The sequence below is a fragment of the Brachionichthys hirsutus genome, chromosome 14, assembly GCF_040956055.1.
Source record: "Brachionichthys hirsutus isolate HB-005 chromosome 14, CSIRO-AGI_Bhir_v1, whole genome shotgun sequence".
Lineage (NCBI taxonomy): Eukaryota > Metazoa > Chordata > Actinopteri > Lophiiformes > Brachionichthyidae > Brachionichthys > Brachionichthys hirsutus.
The window spans coordinates 9,916,717-9,937,186 of record NC_090910.1 but is presented as its reverse complement, the minus strand read 5'-3'; the positions used below and the strand labels follow the sequence as shown (position 1 = coordinate 9,937,186).

Sequence of the window (20,470 nt, the reverse complement as noted above, 5' to 3'; positions counted from 1 at the left end):
ATTTATAGCACTAAATTAAGTTTGACATTTTGATTTTTACATCACGCAGCAAGAAAGGAGTAGGCCTAAAAGTAGAAAGGGTACTCCAAGAAAAATGATCTAATGAGAGCGGTTGCTCTTTTCAGATCTGTAAAAGCAGCATAATGAAATATCCAGTCAGAAAGGCCCTTTGAGATCAGTTTGTCCAATATGGGAAAATAAGCTGGTTACAAAAGACGCCTCAGTGAAAAAAAGAAGTAAAGCCGCTGCTACAAACATCACAATTTTCATGGAGGATTATGCAATAATTGCGATTTCACACGCTCACATCCGTCTCTGCTGGGCCGTAAAAGTTCTCCTCTTATTTCTGTTCAATTAAGTCTTTAATCTGTGCCTCATTGAAAGCAGGAAATTAACAGCCTCCGCGCAGACATCTAACAGAAAGCACGTCAAATAATGTCAAACCTTGTGGAAACCACTTCAAACATGCAGAAAGGGAATACTGCAAAAAAAAAAAAAAGGTTTATTAACGAGCAGCCGCTGTTAAAATGATTTTTCCTTTTCTCACGGCTGCGGTCGGGATTTAAAATGACTAACACGTGGCAGAGATTGTGTGACGTGGATATCAGCTCGATTTGGAATTAAGTTTTCCATGAAAAGTCTCAGAGTTTGCAGTCTTTTAAATTTCTCCAAGGTTCGATTAGTATTTGCTCTGATTTCTCCAGCATCAATTGACATGTCAGCGATTCATGCCTTGTACTGTCGACAAGGAGAATTTGCAGGTCTGATAAAGCTGCCATGCAGATAAATGGTGTCTTAGTTAATAGCACAGCAGCTACTAACCTCTTTATATGCAAACACAATCCTGCCGGTGTTGTGCAGTGTTGCCTGGAAGGTGAAGCTTCCCAGGTTGAAGTTGTCCTGCAGGTGGACGTGGTCCCATTGGACCACAAGGGCAGTCCCTAAAGGAGGAAGACATTGAAACGCAGGATGAAGATACGTGCTTCGCCGTCATCGACTTTCTTGCAGAAAGGCCACACGTCCTTTTTTCTTTTCACTACATTGAGGCCATTCGATTCATAATCCTCAGGTGAAAAACAACCTGATGAAAGGAGGTAGGATTGTAAAAGCTGATATGTTTTTGAGGGATCTCATCTCACCCCTCGGGCGTGTGGCGGGCCGCGGCGCTGAAGTAGCGTGAGCGGCGATATGGAAACACGCCGCTGGAGCCAGATGAAACGGAATGAAACGACAAAAGCCAATCAAGGCGTGGCGGTTAGCGATGTATCGTGTCGCTCCTGCCGTTTTCACAGCAGTGGATGTTTTTCATGTGAAAGCGCCGGGAAATCAGAGACACTGGCTCACGGAGTGACCTTTTCACCTCTCGTTTTGGCTTTGCTACGGTTTTAAGGTATCTGTGAATTAAAGCTACCAAATCCGCATAATAAGAAACAATAAATAAATAACTATATTCTGCAATGTTTTAACATATCGAACACTGAACCAGGATCAGTTTGTTTTGAACACCCTGCGGAAACGAGCTGAATAAATACATGCATTAGAGAATTAATGAATCTATGAATAAGTAAAAAATGTGAGCAACTAACTTCGCCCTGGATGGAAGCGACTCATAATTAGGTATTTGCCTAGCGGAGCCGTGGGGTCGTCGGCTCCATCCTGCAGACGGCGAGGGGCTCGCATTTCTTTTACCGCTACTCTGATTTACTGTGGACTCTGGAGGAGCCGTTGATTTGAAAGCCCCTCCGTTCCCGTCCTTTGGCTGCAAGCCAGGCTAATAAAGGTTTGTTAACACAACTACCGGTGATCAATTATTAAATCACACGAACCACAGCGGCTCCATCCAGAGCCGAGATCAGATTGATCCTCTCTGCTGATGGTTTAGAAGGCGCGGCCGTCTGTTTGTACATTATGAATGGCACGCGGTGTGAAAAGACAGCCTCTGGCACCAGACGGGACGCGTTTAGAGGAGGCGGGACAAAGTGGGTTTCATTGAAGCTGAACATCACGCCATTAATATTATTGCAGCTTCAACTACGCTGTAACGCAGGCCAAGCACTGAAATTCAGAGCCATGACTCCAGAACTAAATTACTGCCTGATGGCGCAGCACGAGTTAAGCCCAGTATAAGCCTGCTTAAAATGCATTGAGTTCTGCAGGGGAGGCTGCCCGGGCTGCCCGAACAGGCTGGCAGACACTTTGGGTCAAAGTCTGATGAGCTCCACTGCAGAAGGCCGCGCCATTGTTCAGTCACTCTACTGCAAGGCCTACGTGATGGACGGCCAATCACAGGCGGAGAAGCTGGGAAAAGTGAGGCGGGACTTCGATTTGGTTTGACGGACGTGAGTGGAATTGGAATGGAAGTTGACGATGAGGTGAAGGACATGCAGTAATGTGTGAACTGGGAAAATACTTCATTGTACAGATGCAAATATTCATTCATTCGATGGGCGACAGTCGGGGTACATCCCGTCGGTGTCGCCAGCTCAACGCGGGGACCGCAAAAAAGGACAAACAACCACTCACACACACATTTACCGTTGTCAACGTAGATGACCGTGGAGTTTCTTGAGACGCTGGGGTCAAAGTTAGCCATTAAAGGAGCGATGTACTGCGTGGCTGTTAGCATCCGGTGGATCACGTCGCCCGTGTAGATGAAACCTGTGGAGCAGTGTGAGACACAATAGATCAAATATTAAAATGAAATTAAAAACTGCGCCTGTAGACGCTCTGCTGTTCATTGTTAGTGTTGTGTCTGCTTTGAGGAAGTGTTTTATGGTGGATTGACCCTTTAGCAACTCATAAAACACAAACACTCCCCCCCCCCCCCCCCCCGCTCCACTCCTCCATCTATAAAGCTGTTATCAGATACATGAAGACAATTCTTCCCTTTACTCTCCTGGTGTGTGTGTGTGTTTTTTTTATAGGCCACATCATCACTCATGGATGGGCCACGTAGCCGCCTGTAAACACGGCTGTTGACGGACGACAGTAAACCCCCCCCCACCATTCATCACGAGGGAACGGACTTTGCATAAAGAATTTGCCCTGATGAAAACAGAACAAAGCAACATCTTAATTTCCCAACTGGCGATGAAGCTAAAGCAAACCCAACCGCTATTCCAAGATGTGTTCAAGGCGGATAAATGAGCTTACCTTAGCAGAAAGACAACAATTCATGTCTCTGTGCTAAGCCGAAACAACCCGCTAATGGCTGCAGATTCAACTTTACCATACAAACATGAGAGCTGCCATCTTGAATTTTCTCTACACTAAATCTGCATCGCACATGCCAAAATCGTTTGCATGGATCCATCTTTTTTTTTGGATGGGCATTTCCAATTAGACTAGTATGTACCGAATAAAATCATCACACCACCCAGAATAAGAAATTATTTTCTCATGCAGGAATCTCTCTGGGTTTTTTGGGGGAGAAATTCAGCTGCCAGATTGGCTATAGGGAAAAAAAGGCCGGGTCCAAAAGAAAAGAGGGATTTTGGGGGGAAAGTCTCACTGAGGCCAAGCTTATAAAACCACATTTCATGTCACCATATGTCTTCTCATGCACTTGAAGGGCTATAAAAACACATCAATCACTCTGGAAACCAGAGGCAGAGCATATCATGAGGGGAATCAATCTTTCCTTAAAGACCTCCCAGCTCAATTATTTGCTATAGAGAGAGCGCTGTCAGCACTCTCGGAGAAAATAGTAATGAAGGAGAGTAAAGACGTGACTGTTTAGAACACCTGGAGCAGATCAGCTGAAAGGGTTAACGAGGTCGCTCAGCTACGCCACTAACCAGAAGGGCCAGCGTTTCTTTTTTTTTTTTAGAAGCTTCTGGTTCATGTTTACTTGAAACCTTTCCAATAATTAAAATGTGCAAATGTTTATTTTACTGGGTTTACATGCCCTGTACAAAGCGCATCAACTCAGTTACACAACTAGGGGGCGGTGTTGCGATTTATCGTTATGTAAATGTGACGTGTAATGATTCTGCCTCATCTCAAATTAACCCAACATTCAACTCAAATATGTTTTACCCCCTTCTTTCTCTCCTTTTATTTCTGTTCACCATTTCCCTTTTCACTTTAAAGCTCTAGGAGCTTTGACCCCCCCCCCCTCTCCCAACAAGGGTTTTAACTAGGACGACAATCTCCAGATAACACAATGCAACTTATTTGACGGTGTAAAGAAAATGAGACGGCCTCTCAATACGGTAAAGAGCTGAAAGCTGCAGGGCGCTCAATAGCGAGCCATCACTTAGAGGGGGGGGGGGGGCTACACTGAGGAGAAGGTGGAACCATGGGGAACAAAAGCCTTGCAATCAATGAGAAGAAAGGAGACATGAAAAGCAGGCAGAGAAAGAGGTTCTAGGAGAGGGCTCGTTCTTTCCAAAGCGGTGGGTTTGGTGCGTCCAAGGAAAAGAGCAGCAGGAATTAACAGAGCCGTCTAGACCGAAGCTCGGTTTTATTGGACATCGTGTTTAGATAAGGTCTTTGGTACTTTGTCCCGAGCAGCGTTTAATTTACAAGATATTCCCTGTTTATGACAGCTGCTGCGAACCAAGAGTGGAACACACACACACACACACACACACTTACACCCACACACACACGCACACACACACCCACACACACGCACACACACCTACACACACACACCTACACACACACAAACACACGCACACACACTGTCATGAATTTAGCTGCTTGCCATTGGTTGCATACGATGATGCAGCTTCTGTACCTTCCACCTCACCGGTTTGGTGAGTTCTTCGAGACAGAGCCCACGTGCAACATGAATGTAACCGATCGGGATCACCTCTCATTCCCGTGCACGTGAACAAATCCACAGATGTGTAATTGTGTAGATCCCAGTTTTCAGATTGAGAAGGGATGAAGATGACACAGCACCTTTATGAAACATGCACAGGTAGGAAATAAATAGATTCATATTTATTTAATATTCATGGGACGGTGACTAGCTGACAGCAATGAAAGCTGGGGGGGGGGGGCAATCAGACTGCCCGCGAGATGGAAGTCTATGAGCAGGGTGTCTCAGAGAAAAAGCTCCCCAGAGCCCTGCAGAAGCCAGATAGCCGCGTCCCCTCTCCTCGTCCCTCCGCCTCCGTCTGGCTGAATGCAAATTCTCCTTATCTCCGGCACGTTAGCAGCACCTGAGCCCGTTCCGTTCACCCACACCGCCATTCAGCACCGTTCCTGAATCCAAAGAAGCCAAACTTTGTCAGTGATGGAGGAGCAAGACGGGAAAATGGAGACAATGGCGGTGGTTTCTTTTCTTTTTTTTTTACTCCTTGGCAGCACGACATCTTTGGGAGAGCTGGCTAAGAGCAGCGCTTTAGGCTTTCATGTGATAATAGCCGGTCGGGGTGTGTTTTGGTTTAGCCGTCCGAGACTCGAGTGGAACACACTCATCTGCCGCGTCACGTGTCAAACCGGCACGTAACCTCCTTATCCATGTCTATCAGGGTGGCAGAGGGTCTCCTGTCTCCAGTCCAAAGCCCCGGGTCTGGCTTCTCTTCCAGTCTGCTCTGTGGTGTTCTGTTTTTCTACCCCCCGTCAGACCGGACCGCTGAGGTGAGAGCAGCAAATGTTCTCGTTTCGGGCCCGACTGCTTGGCTGGCAGATTGCTGTCGCCGGTTTTGTACTGTGGTTTGTGCCAGACGAGCGTTTCTCAAGCCCGAATATTTCAGCTGAAGTAAATGAGAGAAGAAGTAAATGGCTTGTTCGGTTATTTTTCTGCTTTGAGAGGTGAGATGTCTTTGTGCAGTCGCAGGTATCCCGCAGGAACACACACTCCACACACACACACACACACACACACACATACACACAGTGCCATCCAATAACAACAGCAATAACAGCCATAGAGAGAACAGTGTTCACTTACCACCAGTCGCTACGGTGATTTCACGCAGGAAATGTCCATAAAAAGGGAAGTCGAAGGACAGATTAACTCTCTGTGTGGGGGGGGGGACAGACAGATGACCTCGGTCAGAAAGACAGCGGCACAAAGAGGATCAGAGAGGAGACTGTTTTCATCCCTAAAAACAACAACAGGGGTTCAGAGCCGAAGAAATATTCCGCTGGAACACGAGCCCATCATCGCCGCTTCGTGGGACATGTTTCGCGTCTTTTCTAGAATGGAAATGTTAAGATGGTATTAGAGGAGGACATATTTTGATTATTCTCATTATCATGTAAACTTTCCTTTACAGCAGCATGTTAGCATTGAGCTCCGAGCTGCTAGATGTTGATGGTGGATTTGATTCCACCCACCATCAACATCTGTCTGTAACATTTTGAGCTACGCTGCTAACCGATAAACCCCGGCTAAAAACACGAGCTCCTTGGCGGAGGTAAATATTGGTCTGCTGACACAGAAGCTAAACTTAAGACGGGTTTTAATGCACGCCCTTTGGTCTGCATTGTTTTGCGGGCCATTCAGTTTGAACATTCATCCATTGATGACCCAAACAAGGCCAAGCGGAAGTCAGCGATGCCGTTCTATACGATATATGAAAGGGCAGACCAGTGTGTGGCTCAGACGGATAGCTTGCATGGTCCAATCTATCATTACATGACCAAAGGTAGAGGAGCAGAATGCACGATGCGGGAATCTATTCCATCTCCTCGCCGGGCTATTGTTCATCCACGCCTCCTCTTTTGTCCCAGTCGGCGCCGTCCCGTCGCTCGTCAGCAGGCGCCTCACATGGGTCACCTGCTCGCCAGAAGGTTGAACGATGAAGCTTTTTAAAGCTGTTGAAAACTTGACTTTAACGGCTGCGAGATATACAACACGACAAAGCGAAGAAATGCTGAGTAAGCGGATATCTCGTTTTTTGCTTTGTCGGATTCGATGGTTTTAACCTCTGAGCCCACATCAAAGTGGCTGCAAAGGCCGGACCCGGGCCCGTGTGAGAGGTTTGGATCTACAGATTCAAGCTGGCAATCGACTGAAAACGCTGCGACGCCTCAAACCATCGCCGCAAATCGACAAACTGATGCCGGAACCGCTTAGCATCCGAGTGGATTAACGGCCGCGAAGCCTAAATTCTGCTTAACGGGAATTAGCGGCAAAGACGGGCCTGATTTGTGCTCCAAAGCTCGTTAATGGGAACTTCCAGCCGGTCTTAAATGACATCAGGAGCTTTCCCGTGAGTTACAGCTCCACATTTAACCACTAAGGCATGTGTGTGTGTGGTTTTGGAATTGAGAAGACGTTACATCTCGTTAGGCTGCATAAATACTATTTTCTTTTCCTTAGCAGAGCATCCAGGTTTTATCTACCCGACATTCAATCGAGTAATGTTATAAACTGAAATGGATTCCCCCCCCCGCCCCAATCCTTTTACCTTTTACCTTTTACCGTACAATAAATACTGTCCGTTTACTCCAATGGCTTTGGGTTGACGGGAGGAGAAGAAACGGATAGAGGGGGGGCGGAGAGAGAGAGCAACAAACGCCTAATGAGAAAGTGGACAGTTAATCAAAATGCCAAACCAGCTGCTGCAGCGAATGCTGCCCTGTTGTTGAGCAGGGCACTAATATATTAGTACGGTATGTTGTTGGTATGTCGTTTTCTAGCTGCGCTTCCTTGTGCGTAATAAAACACCGAATCACTCCGATGGCCTGTCGCTGGCGCTTTGCGTTCCGGACTCGCCAAAGTTTTGGGTCTGTTGGTCAGACTAATCGAGATTTTTAACGCCTCTATCCTAGATTCTGGTGGGGAGTGAGATGGGCGTGGAATTGATCATGAGGATAATTGTCAATTACGGGCCCCTCTCAGAATAAGCTAAATCAAAATCAAGGGTGATGACGCAACAGGTTCTGTTCAACGGCGTGGACAAGCGCGCGCAGAAAGAGCACGGCTTTTACATCCTGAAGACAGAAAGGGAATCCGTCACGCCGACTTACCGCCGCCTGTCGGTGCGTGTTGGACAGGATTCCGTGGATCTTCACTTTGTCCCTGTCCATCTGGTCAACATCGACCCACATGTCCTTGCTCGTCGGGTCGGTGGGGTTGTGCGTTTTTGACGCGTAGTAGTCGTGATCTGCATCCTCCTGTCGACGCCAGGAAACAAAGTTTGAATCGATGCGCTCAGAAGAAAGTCTGCGCAGGTGTAGCACGAGAACAGGTATTCCCAGGTGTGTGTTGAATGAAGCCAGGGCAGTCAATACAAAGTAAATAGTGTATACAGAATATATAAACTCATAGTTGTGGCTCCATGCTGCTGAAAATGAGACTTCAGGAGCTCCACACAAACAGAAAACATCCACACAAAACAATAAGGTAGAGTATTTTAAATCTTTCCACACAACAAAATACAATAATACAAGCGTGTATTCTGTTCCGCCGGCTCTTTGGTTTTCATTAGGGCACAATCAGCACAGGAAAGGCAAAAAAATCATGTCTACTAATCAAATTAAAGTTAAAAGAAGCCCAAATAATTTTTGTCTTCCACTGCACAGACAGGATCGCCTTTTAGAAGAGGAGCATTCAGGTCTTTTATGGGCCTTGTGGGAACTTCCTGTCTGCTTTTACTGTTTCCTGTACAGAATTAGGAAGAAGATGGTGCAGCGTGAGTCCTGCTGCTTGCTGGGTGTAATGAGAGTCCTTACAGCTGGACCTTTATTTTTTTTTAAATCTTAAACATTGTTAAAGTTAATGTTTAGCAGTGAGTCACGGGAAGTTTACACCACTTTTATTCCGTTCTTGTTAACAGGAACTTAAAAGCTCGATGTTTATTTTAGCGAATCTTGCCTCAAGAATTTAGATGCACGTCCATTTAAATTTTTGTCAGCCACCTCTATTTGGCCTATGATGATGTTTATTTAAAAGAAAGAAATCAAAAAGGGTCGGGCATATAGGCGCCGTTACTTTTGATCCATTTGTAGATTTATACAAACATTGACAGGAGGCTTTCTTCACAGTGCAGACAAACCGTGTTGGGGGAAAAATTGCCCTTCCAGGCAGCCTTAGTCAGCACATTGCGTTCTGAATAGAAAACAGAGGAGGAGACAGAAAACGCAAGGCAGCAAAGCTTCCTCCTAATCAGTTCAAGATGTTGCTGAGCAGGACTGAGAGAGATGGAGGTGACGGAAGCCAGCTGGCGATGGGGGGGGGGGGGGGGGGGGGGCTGAAAGGGAAGGGCGGGCATGGAGCCATCGTCCAGCTGGGTGTAGGTAGACCCGACCAGACACACAGTCAACACGAATGTTCGTCCTCAGGCCAATTCTGACCCAAAATCTTCCTGGAGATGATGGATTTGGAGGTTTTCCAGAAATATGGATACAACTGGAAAAAGGACGGGAGGAGATCGACTTGCATGGATGCAGATTGGATGTCCGAGGTCTGACTAACCATGACAACCGTGTACCTGAAGCAATGGTGGACGAATTAAAAGATGCATTCACATTGCAGGTTTAGCCTTTATGAAGTGACGAGGCTTATAATGTGAACGCACCCGACGAATTAAACTGTAATTAAGATTCATTTTGTTTGTGCAGCCCATCCCTCCCTCCCAGAGGTATTTGCTGGAGTCGCCCACCGCATCAATATTGCATTATTCTGAGACCCAAACATCTTGCGCCAACATGCTCTCACTTCAGAATGGCTCCCGAACACGGGACAGGCAGTCAATAAGGGCATTTAACGCTTTGCTTTTATGAGATTATTCTTGGAGTTTAACTTGAAGAAAATAAGATGCATTAAATAAACGCCAGATGCACTGGCGGCTGCGAGGAACTCGTGTTTTTCATAAGAAAATACAGCTCTATTACAAAAACAAACTGCAGCTGAGAAGTTTCTTTGTGAATTCTTGCTGATTGAGGTTTTTATTAATGTTGCACCATGTTGGGATTAACGGTTATTTCCCACCCTTTGTAAGACACTGAACAAACACACGAATGCAGCCGAGAGAAAGCAGCTGCACAAAAAAAGACGCCGTCGCTCGGGTCCAGCTCTTCATCGGCTGGTAACGCCAGCGATCCATTATTCATCGCTCCGCTCCATGTCCCACTGGCATGTGTGTGGTTACACTCAGCAATGTGAGAATACAAGCAGTAATAGATTACTTTTAGTAGAGGAGAGGATGTAGAATGTGTCTCAGGCATTTGACATGTTGACACACGCGGTGAGAATGAAGTGAGACCCTCCCTGACCCGAGTGCCTGTGGGACCTGGACGGACTCGGGTCCAGGGGCGGCTCTTCTTCTGGGTGGCACGGTGGCTCAGTGGTTAGCCCTGTCGCCTCACAGCAAGAAGGTATCTGTGTGGAGTTTGTATATTCTCCCCGTGTCCCTGTGGGTTTTCTCCGGGTTTCCTCTAACGAGACAAAATGAGACACAAAATAAACATTGGGGGGGGGGCTCATTTGTATTCTCTGCAGGCTTTGAATATGGATCGTGGTGAGGGCAAAAACGGTGCCGGGAATCAAGTGAAATGGAAGAAATTAGCACGCCGAGCTGCAGGCTTCTTCACAAATTCACAAATAAATTGAGATTGCATAAAAGCATGGAACCCCCCCCCCAGAGAGATTCCAGAGCGGTCTTCACCATAAACCACACACTTATTACTTCATATCAGAGCACGCTATGCAAACAGCGCTCCCCAGACACTAATGCGGCGATTGCCTTGGCAACCCGGCGTGTCTGACAGCGGTTGAATCATCAGGACGGGCGTTCGGGGTGAAAATGAAACCATAGACTTAACATATTATTTCGGAGGAGCTGCGTCTCCACTCGGCTCCACTCGGACGCCGGATTTGGAAAAAGAAGTCTGAAGAATTTACTATCCCGGTGGCTGCCAACCTGGGTTTTTTTTTTTTGTGCTCCTCATAAATTTCGGATTTACAATGGTGCCACCTGACAGCTGTGAGCAAACTTCTAAAATAGTTTTTCAAACTTTAGTTGGTCAGGGCCCCGTGTCGGCTCTCTCAGTATGCAGGCTGGGTTTTCAGATAATTTCTCAGGCGGGGGATGAGGGCCAGGAACAGCGCGAAAAAAATAATAATACAATTAAAGGTTCGCTACTGGTGAAAAGAAAAGCTGTAATATAAAACAAGAAGTCCAGTTTGAGTTATTCAGTCATAGTCAGTCAAAGAAGAGGATGTTCTGTCGGCCGTCGTCGCTCCAGTGGCCACGCGGCTACCGCTATATCTGGAAAACAACCGGATTTCAAAGCAGAGCAGAGTCTCAATCTATTTATGGATTTATAGTTGTGGGAAAACCCTCACAGAAACACGATGATAACGGCCGGGTTACCATGACAACAACTGCCGGTCCGACTCACGTCGTTTCATAAACAACAACAACACACCTGTTAGCAGCCACAAGACGTTATTGGCAACGTAACCGGACAAGTCCGTACTCTGACGGGAACCCGGCTGGAACTCATGATCGTTTTGGCAGTTGGTTCGAACCCTGCTTCGTACAGTGACCCAGAAGACACTTGTGAGCCAAGAGGCTGTTCCGGGTTAATGATCGGCAGAAATGATAGTGAGTCACAGTCGTCCACGGCGCCAAACAGTCTGTCGTGAAGACCAGTGATGTAAACCGGCATATCTCCGTGAGATTTTGTTAGAAAGTCATGTTAATGGCAGCAATGAACTCAAACATAGCAAAGCACAACGAATGAGATGAACGATATAAGTTAAGATCATTTGTTTGAAAATAATAGGATAAAACTTGGATTATTTCTGTCCAGTTTCACTTTATTCAGAAAAGATCGCTCTTTTTAGCTCTTTTTTTCCCAAGGTTGATGCTAAGCTAAGCTAACCGAAGGATGCTTGAGGGATGGGATCTAAAGTAAGGAAGCAAATAACCGGGAATACATTATTTGTGAGGATGTGGCCTAACCCAATCATCATAAACCGACAAACAGTGGTAATAAAAATGATTTGACTCTGGATCCACTCCAAATTTTAATGCATTATTTCCTGCCGTATGTCCAACCCTCAAACCGAAAAAGGGAAATCTGTCATTTTTTTCTGCTATTCTGCAAATGTCTTTGGTTTTATTTGTCTTACCTAAAACATGACTTAAAATAAACCCCAATCATGAGGAGTGGACGGGACATTTGGCAGCCAATCCCTCTCTCTGTAACAGCCGGAAGATATGGACAAAAGGCAGGCGTGCTGAAAACACGAATTACGACACAACTAACGTGGAATGTGTTTACCATCACAGATGTATGGCGATATATCACTTTGTGAAAGTGTCTGACGGGGGACATTATTCCTTCAGGTGGACCGGCTGCACCTCCTCCGTCTGCCTTTCCAGCTTCAGAGCGGAAGAGACAAGTCCTTAAATCTTTCCAGCGCCGGGTGGAAGATTCCAGCTGTCTCTGAGCTCGCGGCGAGGGCGTCTGCCGTGTCAGCGGGGCGCCTGGTGGCAGGTGAGGGGGATGCGTTTGTGTGTGTCGGTTGAGTAATGGCCGCAGGAATGACGGCGTGTTTGTGCTCTGGGCTGCTTTTCCAGCTTTGGCAAACAACAAACGAGCCTCAGACGGCGGCGACAACGGCGGGAGGACACGTTTGCAGGATGGTATGCGGCCGCAACGCGCTGGTGTTTATGCATTAGTGCCGCTTACAGTTGTGCTCCAGCACGACTGTTCAGAGCCGATGATCAAAGCTCCCTGCCCTCGCCGCTGAGAGACACGAGGCTGCAAACCTGAGATGATTAGAAGCCACGGGGGGAAACCTTTACGAGCCGTCTGAGCCCGTGTCATGATGCCGATGCCGAGCGCCAAACGCCGAGCCACAGCACGGAGAAGCGGGCGACGCATTTCTTCCACGTAGATACAAAACAGGGGCCAAACTGAGTTATTAATCCCCAGCAGCGATGTCTTGAAGATGTGGGAGGCCAGGCTAATTTCCTGTTGTGGCCCCTTCGAGGTCAAGTTTAAGGAGGATCCCATCCCACACAGGAGGGAGATGAGCCTTAATTTGCTCTGAAGTATTCATCCTTAAAGGCTTCCTCTGGTCCTCTTTTTCATTACCAAGCAACCATTCCTCTGTGGAGAATTAGACTCGCCCGAGGAAGGCGACCAAAGTATTTTTAGGCACAGCTCGACAGACGCCATCGATTAATGCTCTTTATATTACTTGGCCTCTGCACCAGACATGAGGAGGGTCTTCCCGTTTGAGAGGCCACGATCTGCCCTGATCTGGATCCAAGACAAAAGTTAAGAGGTTGGAATCACCTGAGTGGTAAAATACGCTACGGTTGAGACGATCCCCCTGCAATCAAATCCATTGCACAACATTAAAGTTAAATCTCTGCCTCTGTGATTCTGAAGAAAACATCTTCCTCGCAAGGAGAAGCCTTTGTCTGTGTTTTTTTTGTTTTTTGCACTTTCTTGTTGCCTCCGGATCTGTAACGGCTGCATCTCACACCTAAACCATTCCCACGGCTGCCAGCTGATTTAAGCCACAAGGAGGCCCTGGAAACCTGGAATTCTAGCATGAACTTGTGACCTGCACAAACTCGGGGAATCCATCGGCCTCGCAAGAACCAAATGGACCTCGAGGGAAGATTGTTTTGTCAAGAGAGAAAAAATGGCTTATTATATTTTTATAACGTTGCACACGGTGCGATAAAACGTCTGACTTTCTGAGTTATCACACCCAAACTTCCAGAGGAACATAAAATACTGCCGATGGCTGTTGCAAAGACCCGATTCAACCCACGACTCGCCCATATATCTAATTCCACTCACGACCGGGTCATTTTCTAGCGTTCACGCTAGAAGCGGTATCTTCCTCAGTCGCCCACTCGCTACATCGCGTTTGTCATGGACGGAAAAATGGCACCTTTAAGGCGTCTGCCAAACCTGTGTAAGGGGAGAAGAGCTCAAATCAGCCAATCACGAGCCACCGCATGCTCCGTATTTGGGACTCTGGAGGCAGCTCTGCTTGATTAGGAGCAATGAAAACACAACATAATACTTATAGCCATTACATGTGGGTTTAATTACACTAAGGAGAAGTCGGCATCCGTGTTCAGTGGTGATTGCACCTTGAAAGTTAACAGGCGCAGCTTTTTTAGATTGAGAAACCCGTACTTTCATGCATTCTTTCATGACCCTCGGATGAAAAACAAGTGAAAACACCTGCATGGGAGCGTTTTCAACAACAAGTCACACATTTAAAGCAGCATTTGTCCATCGACACGAGTCACGGAGCCTTGAGGAGACTGAAGAATTGTCCAAATCAATAGATCAAACTCTAAAAACCATTGATTCTGCTCTTTTGTGATGATTTTAATATTAGCATGAATAAATAACCCCACCTCTATCTGAGAGCTGTTGTCCGTGTCCTCTGGAGACAGCAGGCCCGGGAAACCCTCCGTGTCCTCCTGCACATCCTGGTCCTGCTCCTGGCTGGCCCGATTGCTGTCCATGTTCCCAGGATTCGGGGGAAGCCACCTCCTCCACCGGTGACTGTACAGCCTCACGTCCACCGCCACGTCATCATCGCCCGCCAGTCCTTGCGCGCATGAGTATGAGACCCCTGCAAAGACAAAGTATGGGTTTCATGACTGTGAAAATTATCTTGTTAGAGATGCGCATTCGGCATGACTCGGCAGACGTCACACAGACCAGCCGTCCAGAATCTGAAATGAGACGGCGTTGAAACGGAGACAGACCGCTGGATCTGGGGTGAAAATGTGCAGCGTCTTCAATTGAAAGGTGTCAGTGAGGAAGAGGAGGGCGTCAGACAGAATATCACACACTATTCCCCACGGACTCTTTCCTCCGGAAGTGGAAATAGAAAAGCAAGAGCAGAACCTCGGCTAAAGAGGCTAATGATGAGCTTTTAGCTCAGCAATAGAAAAGAACACATAAAAACGCAGCAGAATCTGAACAGGGCTGAACCATATGGACGACAGAATGTTGCATCGCCTGCAGGCACCAAGCCGAGCAGCCTGGTGACGGCCAGCAGACGCACTTCCTCTGCTTCGGGCTAACGCTCAGCGTACTTGGATTAGTTCCTGCCCCCCCCCAATCATTTTGCATTTAAATGCAAATAGAAATAAAGTTTATTTTAATAGCACTTATCCAAATAAAAGTGCTTGCATGTTGCTACAGATGCAAATAGTGTTGGCTTTAGGGTAAAAATTACTGCTGATTCTTCCTCTAATACTCTGCAATGGTTCTTTTTACGAGGCAGAGGTCAGTGGGTTTAATTAGACCAGTGCGTTTACGGCTTCGCTCTCCTTGTCGCCCTCCTCTCTCCTCTCTCCTCTCTCCTCTCTCCTGGCCTCCCGAGTGGCCGCTAGTTCTCAGGAGAGAGCTGGCGATGCTAATTCGCTTCAGATGCTAATTCGCCCCAAAGTGGAAGCTGACAGATTCACTTTACGTTGAGTATCTGGGAAGCAACAGGCAAAGAGACCAACCTGCACTTTGAGGCTAGCGCTGAAGTACGCGAGAAGAAGACCAGGGAAGCGTGGAAGTCTGAGTTCGGTCAGCAACGTAATCATTCTCAGCTTAAATTATATATATTTAAAACCACAAAACCACCTCCTGAATCTGGCAGCAGGCACTTACAGAACCACTGTGGGACAAATTGGTCAGTGGGAACTTTGACCGCGATAGATCGTCAATCGTCGCCGCAGGCAGGCGATCATTGGCGATGTCACCGTGATGACATCGCTTTAATTAATAAGGAATACTACATAATTCCTTGACCCTGGAAACCCACTGCTGCTACTTTGGCATCAAATGTGGATTTATTGTATTTATTTAGTGCAATCCAAGAGGCACAGGTCGACATATCTATTCTCAACATTTAAAGATCCTCAATATACGATAGAAAGCTGGCAATAGAAGCTTTGAAATAAACCGTGGCCCCTGCGTAGGGGCCTTGAATAAATGGATCCTCTATTCCCAGTATGTCCCACTGCTAACAGTCTTGATGACTCGCCCTTTATCGGAGCATGTGCACCCTCTTTTGATTCAGAGGTAGCAGATCCTTATAATCCCGGGAAAACTCAGGGTCCTTTGTCAAGCATTGGAGGGAGAACTAAGGGCAGACCCCTGAGGGACACCAAAAATAACTCCCCAGCAGGACAAGGCTTCTCCTCAGTGTGAAGCTGCTCCCAGGCTTTTATGTGAAAGGAAATCTGTCTTCTTCTACTTTTCTTTCAGTGCATCCGACAGCCCCCTGCATACCTTTACCCTGACTGTGGCGCGACCTCGTTGGCCGGACTCACGGCCGTCGACAGCTCCGATTCACAAACACCGGAGGGGCCGTTTACGTGGTTCCACCGCAGACCTTTTAGAACATTTAGAAGGCAATAAAACTGCAGAATAGCTGTGCTGTCAGCACCCCTTCTTTCACCCAGTTTCCAAGTCTTTACCCCGCTTTTCTCTGAGATTCCACCTGACTCGTGGACCGCTAACGGGAGACTGCCACGCGTGACCGGCAAGTAGAGAAGGAGGGATGCTTTTCTGCATTTGTGCATGCTAATGGAAAAAGGATTAACAGAAGTTGCATCCATATAGGCTTTCTTAGGCTTTTTTTTTTTTTTATCTCGGGGTGTCAGAGCACTTAATTTAGTGCCCACTGCCAGCTGCTTTATCAGCGTAGGAGCAGAATCTGCCAAACACTCTGGCGGACCCTCTCTGCGAGGCAGTCTCTTATGCAGATCCACTCAAATCTGGTTAAATTGGAGTAAATATTGCCAAGGCACAAAGAAATTGTTTTTCTTGGCTTCAAACCTACAATGCTGCGAGAACAAAATTAAGAAAACCACGCATGAAAACAAGCTGATGAGATTAACAGAACCACTCCAGATCACCACAGAGAAATAAGTCCCCCTTTCAGACGTCGTGTTCTCTTCATTAGTGAAGACTTAGCGGAAACGTTTCTCTTGAGAAACACTTCACCATTTTCAAGCGACAAGCAATATCTAGTCATGGTATTATGCGCTTGTCTTTTGAGGTCGGAGAATAAAAGGAAGCGGGCCTCCCGACTCCGAATGGATTTTCACGGCATCACATGAAAAGGTCATTTAATGCATAATGTTGTTTCGTCTATAAATGTCAGGAGAAGATGAATACTCTGTCCGTTACTGACCGCGGTGATTACTTTAAGTGTTTGCTTTGTCTGACTAGCCTTCCAATGCCCTGAACCATTCCATCGCAAATGATGATAAAGAGAAAGAAGCAGCGATTCGCTCTTTCACAAAAGCTGAATATAAGAGCCTCGTGAGACAGTGTTTGGCCTCATCAAAGCAGCGATGACCTCAGACAGCCTGGATGTTGTGATCAGCCTTGACTGATACTAAACTGATCAGACACGGACAGATGAACCGGATGAATATGTTATCAAACTGGAGCTGATAGGAGTCCTGTGCTGGTGAAGCTCTTCTATCCCTCACTGTCTGATGATAGCTTGCACACAGGAAATTAGCACTGCTTGCCTCGTGTTCCTGCTGATCTAATAATATAAATTCATGGTATGCGATGCCAAATAATCTGCAGGCCTTTAATTCTCTATCGCCCCGGGGGTTGAGAGATGCGCTGATGATAAGTGCCGCTTCGACACAAAGCAGAATCCAGACCGATTACAGACATGAGACTGTCTGGAATTATTGTGCAGAGCAAAGTGTGTTTTATTTTGTACCTGCCATAGCTTGCTTTAAATGCATTCTCTCTTAAAGACGCAGCCTGTCATTAAGAAAAGTAAAAAAAAAAAAGCTGACTGGAGGAGAAAATTAAGCATGAGCTGAGAGAAATGTAGAGATCCAGTTTCAAACGGCCCGCAGTGATAAAAGAGACTTATATCGATTAAATGTGAGCTGCATATAAATCTCAGATTAGGAATGCTGCAGGAATGTGAACCTAAACAAAAATCCATTCCTCTCACAGGAAATGTGATTATAGACTTCCCTCCAGACGGAGGCGAGGAAGCGACGCGCTTGTCATGACCGACCCCATTACGCCAGAAATGTTGTTTTGCCAACAATTAGTCACATCTTTTCCAAGTCACAGCAAAGCAACACAAACGTCCCCCCCGGGGTTGAGATTAGGGCTGCAGATAAAGAAGGGAACATCTTCCCTTTTTTATATTAATTATATTGCAGATTTAACTTTAGAATAAATAATTCTGCAGGGTGTTTGCTCTCAGATCAACCATATTAGCAGGTAAATCATGCAAATATAAAGCTGAATTTGACTCTTCAATGACAAAAAAAACCCACAAAATCTCTAACCGGCAAGCAACACCTTTTCCTGTTCGTCACCTAAATGAGACGGAAGGCAGGTGTGAAAGGAAGGTTATAAATAAAAAGACAGTTTTTTCCGAAACTCTCAAAGTGTTAATTACAGTCTGCAGCGCGTGCAAGATGGGGGGGGGGGGGATTCATTGGAAGGAGGTTAATGTTGCGTTCACAGTCCCTGGGATAGCATGGCGCCCGTGAAGCGGACAGGTGAAGAGAAAGTGGCTGAGCGTGTCCGGCTTCAGGGCCAGCGATCTTTAATTCAGGCTTTACCTTGGAAGAGAATAACTGGTTATATTGGAGGAAATTGTTAATTTGGCTTCCGAGCATCTGCTCAAAATGACTAAATAGTCTGGACGCAATCTCCGAGGCAGGCTAAACCACAAAGCACCCGGCAACATAGCCGAGCAAACCCCAAAACACAGGGTTTAAACTGCCCGAGTGAAACATGGTGGAGTCCGCCGCCACCGCTGCGGCTTTCTTTATGGAATTGGCGGTCGTCTTCCCTCCGACGCTGGTCAGTGCAGGAAGCGTATACAAAAAAATGCATCGGCAAACATCAGAAAGGCAAGGAGGATCGCAGGCAGACGGGAGACACGGGGATTACGGAGGGAAGTGCTTCCTGAGTGACACAGACGTTTAGGAATTCAGGTTTCCAGTCAGGAGCGGCCGTCCGTCTCGTGTTTCAGGAGATTGAGCGATATACCGCCGGTCTGTGAAGCATTATGCTGCTGGCTCCCTTTCAACTTTTCAACTTTGCGAATGAGCAGCACAAACCCAGGAGATCATCCAAAGCACTTCGAATCGCTCTACCCCGTAAGAGATTCCGGACCAGGCAGGCAATGCGATGCATCACCGGACTCTGAACCTCCTGCAACAAATGATTTCTCCTCTCTCTACGGTGCGGATCATTACCTCTGGCAATATCGCTGCACCTGCACAGCTCACCAGGTTGCCGTGGCAAAGGCCGTCATTCGCACGTAAAAGAGCCGAACCTAAATCTCTCCATGAAATCATACAAATCTGTCCCTTCAGTTCCAACAGTCTTCTTTAGCGCCTGTTTAACAGACCATAAAATTGGAAGCGGTGACATCCACGGCGGTGAATGGAGGAGGACAGGCAGGACAAAAAGCCTCCACTTTTATTCCGATACGCCACCTAACAAATAATAGACTGGCTTTTATGCTGCGGGTTCACTTCTTCAGCCAATGGAAACACACCTACGCAGCAAATATCCGCAACGCACTCGACTCAATAAATGGTCATTGAGCCTCTCCAAGTGTTCCCGTCTCCATTATTCGAGGCTCGCTGTGTACTTTTGAAGCAACGACACGTCACACAAGGAGGGAGCAACATTTGTTTTTAACTGCAAGGCCGACTTGTGCAAGATGATCCAGAAGTCCTTGAGGGGCTTTTCTCTGCCAAGAAATTGTTCCACCCGAATCTGCATTAGCTGATTTCTCACCAGTTCAAGGCAAATGTGGTGTCATGTGGTGGAGAACAAAATCCCTGGACATCGACTAGGAGGTACTCAAATGCAGACCGAGACCACCTGTCCTGTCTCTGTCAGGACCCGGGACACTGCCAGGACCCAGTTGTGTTGAGGTAAGCTGGCATGCTAGCTGACACACACACACACACACACACACATACTGGAGCCGGTTGTAATTTATGATTGTTTAAAATAAATGAGCGCCTTTAGACTTGAGTGACACTTTGACACATCAGTTCGTCCCAAAGCGATCGATCGCGGCATCGACTCAGGGACAAACAGCGTTAAAGAAGAATTTCACAGCTACTCCGCTTCGACCAAAGATTGATTCCCGAGTGTGGAAATGTGTGAGTCTGGGCACACGCAAGAGTCGGTGTTTATGTGAGCAACGAGTCCTGCAGGCGGCGATTGATTGACCGGACAAGGATGCGAGTGTATTAACTGAGCTTTTCTCCAGGCAAGGCCAGACCTGGGGGGGGGCCCTCGGGCCTGTTCTCTTCCGTCCTCCTAATCCATCAGCATCACCAACCCCCCCCCCCCCCCCCCCCACGCACCTCCACCCTGTCTAACCGCTCCACGCAGCAGTGTTCTCTGAGTTGAGCTCTGTGCAAGCAGAGAAAGACAGGGTTGAACCCTTTGGACCTGCCAGTTCCAAGAAAGAGAGAGAGTCCAGCTGTTCGAGGAGTCCAAAGGAGCAAAGGGCAATCATCTGGGATGCAGCTCCGTGAAACAAACA

At 47.0% G+C, this 20,470-nt stretch overlaps 1 protein-coding gene across 1 annotated transcript in view; it reads right to left on the bottom strand.

Moving 5' to 3' along the window:
• plxdc2b (plexin domain containing 2b) overlaps positions 1-20,470 on the bottom strand; it is a 45,347-nt gene that overhangs the window by 11,758 nt on the left and 13,119 nt on the right. Inside the window, exons 2-6 of the mRNA XM_068748001.1 lie at positions 14,310-14,530; positions 7,936-8,082; positions 5,909-5,978; positions 2,536-2,658; positions 823-941 (exon numbers count right to left, since the gene is read on the bottom strand). Coding sequence (XP_068604102.1) covers positions 823-941; positions 2,536-2,658; positions 5,909-5,978; positions 7,936-8,082; positions 14,310-14,530 — 680 coding nt within the window. The remainder of the gene's footprint in view (positions 1-822; positions 942-2,535; positions 2,659-5,908; positions 5,979-7,935; positions 8,083-14,309; positions 14,531-20,470) is intronic.